This window comes from Vanessa cardui, chromosome 10, assembly GCF_905220365.1.
Source record: "Vanessa cardui chromosome 10, ilVanCard2.1, whole genome shotgun sequence".
In the NCBI taxonomy this organism is placed as follows: Eukaryota; Metazoa; Arthropoda; class Insecta; order Lepidoptera; family Nymphalidae; genus Vanessa; species Vanessa cardui.
Genome location: NC_061132.1, coordinates 8,944,014 through 8,950,628, shown reverse-complemented (window position 1 = coordinate 8,950,628; position 6,615 = coordinate 8,944,014). Strand labels below are relative to the sequence as shown.

At 31.0% G+C, this 6,615-nt stretch overlaps 2 protein-coding genes across 4 annotated transcripts; one reads left to right on the top strand and one right to left on the bottom strand.

Annotated features, from left to right (window-relative positions):
• Positions 1-1,567: 1,567 nt before the first annotated feature.
• On the bottom strand, positions 1,568-2,909 carry LOC124532842 (protein ABHD11-like). Its single transcript, XM_047107943.1, has 3 exons — positions 2,434-2,909; positions 1,963-2,330; positions 1,568-1,798 (listed from the first exon to the last, which is right to left on the bottom strand). Exons 1-3 carry the CDS (start codon positions 2,869-2,871, stop codon positions 1,660-1,662), a joined length of 945 nt encoding a protein of 314 aa, XP_046963899.1. The 5' UTR covers positions 2,872-2,909; the 3' UTR covers positions 1,568-1,659.
• A 1,089-nt stretch (positions 2,910-3,998) lies between these two features.
• On the top strand, positions 3,999-6,283 carry LOC124532853 (mediator of RNA polymerase II transcription subunit 31-A). Of its 3 annotated transcripts, none has more exons than XM_047107959.1 (4): positions 3,999-4,317; positions 4,471-4,557; positions 5,245-5,414; positions 5,731-6,283. In XM_047107959.1, exons 1-4 carry the CDS (start codon positions 4,302-4,304, stop codon positions 5,875-5,877), a joined length of 420 nt encoding a protein of 139 aa, XP_046963915.1. In that variant the 5' UTR covers positions 3,999-4,301; the 3' UTR covers positions 5,878-6,283. The 3 variants fall into 3 exon arrangements, with proteins under 3 accessions (XP_046963915.1, XP_046963917.1, XP_046963918.1); XM_047107961.1 differs by having other exon boundaries at positions 3,999-4,406; XM_047107962.1 differs by having other exon boundaries at positions 3,999-4,406; positions 4,461-4,557.
• Positions 6,284-6,615: the final 332 nt, after the last annotated feature.

The window sequence follows — 6,615 nt, the reverse complement described above, 5'->3', positions numbered from 1 at the left end:
AAAAAAATTGTTTCTTTTTTTTCTTTAAAAATGCTTTAAAACATAACCGTTTTCTTAGCTTTCTAAAAATGTATAAAAAAAAGGAAATTACCTATTTCAAATCAATCGAAATATGTTATTGACGCGCAAAAAGTGAAGACTAGAAAACGTCCTTATTGGGACGTTTGTCTTTAGTTGTTTTACTTAGTAATACGTTATAATACATCATAATTACGTAGTAATACGTTTTGCGTAATTAAAACATCTAGTTATCCCTTTTACTTATTGTTTTTATCAAGCTATCCTTTTTACTTTTAACGAAATGTAAAAATAAACTAAAATAAACGGTCCCCGGCGCGGCACACTTTTTTCTGTTGTTTAGTATGGATATAACACATCTGTTTATTAGAATATCATTGTTTGAACATGAACGAATTCGTACTAAGGGTCGCTCTTTAAAATTCCCACAAAATGAACTAAAAATGAAAAAAAAAACTTACTTAATACATTTACAATAAAATTTAGAAACAGGAACAGTTCAATAGCTAAGTTATAAATAAGTTATTTTGTAATATAACCTAAATAAAGTATTAACAACCGAATCCGAGAAACTCTTTAACAGAGCACAGAACACGCATATTCTACAGTGAATAATGCAGGATTCATTCCAGCGTTGCGGAATAATGGATTAGAAGCTGTATTGAAACATAATGAAACTGATGCCGTACAGAATAAAATGACTAGATTTACCCTGGAAATTGTCAGAAAATCAAAGATATTTACCGACTTTGTGGCGCATCATTTTTTACGGCACTGCGCGCTTTCTTATTATTTTTTATGGATTTACCGATGGTAAAAATGCCGTACAAAAATATATGACCCAAAAGGAACTCACTCTACCTGCGCTTTTGAATTCTCACCAGCACTCAGTTGGACAGCTTACAAGTGACGGCATAGAGCTGAATGTTATTATTTTATGATCTTATATCGTCCTATATACGTCACCTGGTGGTTCATATGACCCATCCATTTTTTGGACGTGGGCCTGTAGTCCAAAAGTGTTTATTTACGATATCACTTTGGAAACTAAAATTATCAGTGTTTCTCTACCATATTGTGCATGAATTATACATAGAAACTTTCCTCTATTAAAAAAACCGCATCAAAATCCGTTGCGTAATTTTAAAGATCAGAGAAGTATGCATAAAGATATTGTTTTATACTATGTAATGATAATGATGATATAAAATAATATAGGTCACTGAGTGCCATTGTCACTGATATGAAGATAATTTTACTAGAAAATAAACTGTCAATTTTATTGTTATTATAAAATGTTTTTAAGAACTAAGAAGTCATAAATAAGATAAGCGTTTTTTTGTATGCATTTAAAAGTTAACTTGGCGACATTCTAAGACAATTGTTAATATGTAAATGACTGGTTATGAACCTAAAGTTTTGTAAAGTTAATTTTCTTAAATAAATGTGCAGTATAAATGAAGAAAAAAAGCATTTGTTTTTAAATTTTATAATTAAGTAACAGTAAAACTATACAACTAAAAAACTAATAACAAACAATTTTTTTTATTGAATAGTATGTATATAATCTATACATCTATATACCGTACATAGTATATTGGTGAAATTAATTGTAATAAATTATCTAATGTTATGTCAATATTATTTTTCTGAAAGGAATTTACACACAATTTCAAGGAATTTCTCTGGTTTTTGACTGTGTACCCAATGTCCAGCACCTTCAATGAAAGTGAGGTCTGCTAGTGGAAAGTACTCCTGAATCTCTGGCAGGTCATTTTTACTGAAACATAGAACAATAAATTAAAATTTATGCATTTTAACTGGTATTTTCTTCAATATAATTGTATTGTACTTTATTTATTTAACTAATACTTTAGCATTAATTATTATAGCTATAGCTATTTATTCGATAGTATGTTCAGTATATATATTAAAAATAAGTACCCAATATAATCAGATAGAGATCCTCCTATAAACAGAGTTGGGCCGGCATATTGCAAACCTTTTAAGCTGGCTGGAAAGGTTGCAATGTTTTGCTGAAAATTTTCTTTCAAAGTAGGTATATTAACTCTCCAAGTGTAGGCACCATTGTTAGTTTGTACTAAGTTTGTGATTAAAAAGTTTCGTAAATTAACATCTGGGATTATTGCTTTTAGTTGATCATCAGCGAGCTTTCTTGCCTTTGACATGGCAATCCCTGATCTAATAGACACAGCGACCATGGCATCAAACAGATTTACCATTGAAAATATCTGTGGGCTTGTCTTAACAGGAGATATATCTACAACAATCAGGCTCGATACCAAATCAGACTGAAATTACAATATATATTATTCATGCAATCATGTCCATTTCAGTATATTCCATATGTAACCAAATTCTGTCTTATATTGATAAAAATTACGTTCAACTTACACAGAGTAGTGATAACACCATGGCAGTGCGCCCGCCCATACTGTGTCCCATTACGGAGACTTTTGATATTTCCAGCTTTTTGAGCAGCTTCATTACGTCATGCGCCATATGAAGGTAGGTGTGTTGAGGTGAATGTTTACTGTCGCCGTGGTTTCTAGCATCAATACTAATGACCTTCCTACCAGTCTTCTTATGAATAGCTTTGCTCATACTGTTCCAGTTATTTTTCGAACCCAAAAGTCCATGTAATATAATTAGTGGAGGCATCGCTGAAGAATTATCAGTATATTCGTAAGATGAATAAGCCAAGTCCACTGTTTCGGCATTGCTGGTGGTTGTTGCGCTTCTTGCAATTAGGGGATATAAACGACATGTTGTACTTGTGCATATTTTAGAAATATTTTTTGTTAAAATCGAGTTAAATAACATGTTTGTCATTGAACATTTTGAATGACAGTCCGGCTTCAAGAATCGGAATTCGGAAATCGGTATGTCTCAGGGTGGAAAAATTAAAAATATTTTGCAAGTTTCTTTACAGTTTTATAATAATAATCGTTAATTGGCATTCGGCATGAATTGATTTTTTTAAGGGATTTAATTTATGCTGTATCGTAAAAGATGGCAAGTATATAATATTATTTTAACTTTTAGTATGATTTCTAAGTAGGTAATTATTGAGGAAGATTACAGTTATCATAAATTATGTTATTAAAACATTTGAAACATGCAAAAGGGAATCAAGAATCTACTTTTGCAGGCCAAAATGGTACATTCTATTAATAAACATCCGTTGTTTCAAATACTTTAATGTATTACTTTGTAGTGGATGTATGTAGATTTTAATACTTTTTTCATACTTAATTTAATTTATAATTTGAATAAAATGAACAATGTTTTAATGTGAATGCCGCTGTTGCTAACATGTAATCTATTTATTTTGTCCTTTCGCATTCGCATAAGGTTACTATTTTATTTAAATAGCGAAGATTCAAGATGAAGATTAGTCTCATGGCCAGAAGTTTATCTTTTTTACACATTACGCAGAGAGTCACTCGCAACCCGACGAACCTTAAATTTTTAGGTAGGGCCTCGATTTATTGGCCTGACTCGGTGATGATTAAAGTTTTTAATATCGCATAACTTTTACTCTTTAAATTGAAGTGAAACTTATTATAGAAAGGTAAATAACCGCTTCGTTACGTAACGCGTTACGGCGCCAGTTTTTCTGAATGTGGCTTCCCTTTAACTTAAAGATGTTCAAATTTAAAGTTTAAGTTATTGCTTTTCTCAAGATGTCGAGACGCACACGTATTTTTATTATTTCCTTATTTATTCAAATCAAATATAGCCCAATTTTCTGATCATTTCTTTTCTTCTTTAAACAGGATACTAATACCTCCAAGAAATCTTCTTTTTTGGTAGTCTATTAAAGAGACGCTAAATAATTAATATTCTTTTAATAAACAATAGAGATTAATTTATCTAGCTTTAACTGTGGACTATAGAATTTATATTATAGTCTTTGGAAATAAATTCAGCAATCACTTATAATTTGACATTTGACACTTGTCAGTTATTAGAAGGTTAAAGTTAGAACTTAGAAGCTGGCTGCAGTTTCAATCCCGAAGTTTTTATACTTGTTGCTTAATTGAATACAATCGTAAATAATATCTTTGTATAAATATAATTTTGAATCATCTATTTGATATGGATGAAAATGTAGATTGTTTTGAAATTTGTAACTTTCATTTAGTTAATTAAGTTTTATTTATTATTTTGCTCTTTAAACGTTGATGTTGAAAGTTGAATTGATACAAATTCTTTATTTTGTTTGAATATAAAAGCGCATAAATAAAAAACCTTACAAAATGATGGCTGGAAAAGGTAAAAACAGTAATGTTTATTTATATTATTCCTTGTTGATAGTGCTGTTTACTAATTTGTGTTTGCCAGCCTCAGATAATTCATAATAAGTAAGTATGTTAATTGCAGTCAAGTTGTAACATGAACTTTTTAACATATATTAGTTTATTTCAGTCATGGAAACAGAAGAACAGAACAGAATCAGATTTCAAGTGGAACTTGAATTTGTCCAGTGCTTAGCCAATCCTAATTATATTCACTGTAAGTTATAATTCTGTATTTTTTTTTATTACATTGTTTTTCTTATAATAACACAATTACCACCAAATGACAATATAATGCTGATAGTAGAGCTCTTTTTCGATGAAATTCTGTATTTATTTTTTCATTTACACTGTTTTTCTTATAATAACACAATTACCACCAAATGACAACATGATGCTGACAGTAGAGCTCTTCTTCGACGAAGTTGTTATATTTAAGAACATCTTAACTTAGTTTTGGTATTTAGGTTATATTTTAGTTTACTAAACACTTTTATCTAGTTAAGGTGTTACTATTGTTCATATAATAATACATATTTGATAAGCAAGTAGCTCATAAATTATATTGAATCAATATCAAATGGCAAAATAAAAATGAAGTTATAAAGTCATTTTAGTGGAATGTTATACTAGAGCATGAATGAATTCAAGATTGTGTCTGATTAGACAAAAAAAAATGGTAATTTAAACAGTGACTAAGCTAGATGTAACTGCAACCCCAAGACGCATAACACTCAATATTTAAGGAATGGTTAATATTTCTTACAAAGCTGATGTCTATGGGTCTTGGTGACCACATATGATCAGGTATCCTTTAGTCTAACAATAACATAAACAATTATCCAGCAAAATAAAACAAAAACTTATTGGTACCATATGTAATTTGTTTTATTTTTTGTAATAGTTTTAGCACAACGTGGCTATCTCAAGGAGCAGCCATTCATTAACTACCTGAAGTATCTTCAGTATTGGCGTGAACCTGAATATGCTCGTTATCTGAAATACCCCATGTGTTTGCACTTCCTAGAATTACTGCAACATGAAGCATTCAGGAGGGAATGTGTCTCTGCTCAGGTTGGTGTTATTACTGATATTAATTTATAAAAATACAAAGTTCAATAGATTTCCTTTAATAACATAAAACTATTACACTTGGTTATTGAAAGGAACACCTTGCACTGAAAGGTACCAGCAATAAAACTTACTATATAAGTAATATAAAATATAATTCTGTATTACAATACCCTAATGCTATATATCAGTCAATAGGTTATTATAATTTCCCCAATTATGTAATGCTGCTTATCTCATTGTTAATTAACTCTTCAATATCAGTCACTGTTATTGTATCTTTTGTTAAAATTAATAGGCTTATTGTTATTTATTCTAGGTTTGCAAATTTATGGATGACCAAGCTATTTTGTTATGGCAACATTACACGCGACGGCGTACGCGTACCCTGCAACCGCCGGACGCGCCTGCGCCCCCCGCACCCCCTGCGCCGCCACAACAAGGACAACCAAGGCAGCAATCATGAACTAAGTGCTAAAGTGAACATTGAGTGAACAGAACAGTTATATAAAATGAACTATCAAGTATTGAAAGTTTAATGTTGGCTGAAATTAAAACCTAAGATTTTTATTAGGTGTCTTTGGTTAGTATTTGGTAAAGCTATGCTAAAAAAATGTAGAAATTGGTAAATCTCAATCTCAACTAAAATTGTAAACGAATGACATGTTGCTCTTTCTCATAAACGGAATATTTGGAAGGCTCTACAATGTGTGTATCCTTGTGCTGTATCTGTCTCAGTTTAATGTGGAATTTTGAATTTGGAATAGACAAAATGGAAACAGTTGTGTTGCCAACATTGAATTAACAGACAATTGTCTGAGACTGATTGAATAACTGTAAGAAAATATAATAATGTCTTTCAGAATAAAATGTAAAATTTAAATACACTATTTATTGTCTCAAACCATCTGTATGCTGTTAGCAGATATCAAAAGATCTGATTTTTAAAATTACAACAACAACAACAACAACAGCCTGTAATTTCCCACTGCTGGGCTAAAGGCCTCCTCTCCCTTTGAGGAGAAGGTTTGGAACATATTCCACCACGCTGTTCCAATGCGGGTTGGTGGAATACACATGTGGCAGAATTTCTATGAAATTTGTCACATGCAGGTTTCCTCACGATGTTTTCCTTCACCGCTGAGCACGAAATGAATTATAAAGACAAATTAAGCACATGAATCAGCGGTGCTTGCCTGGGTTT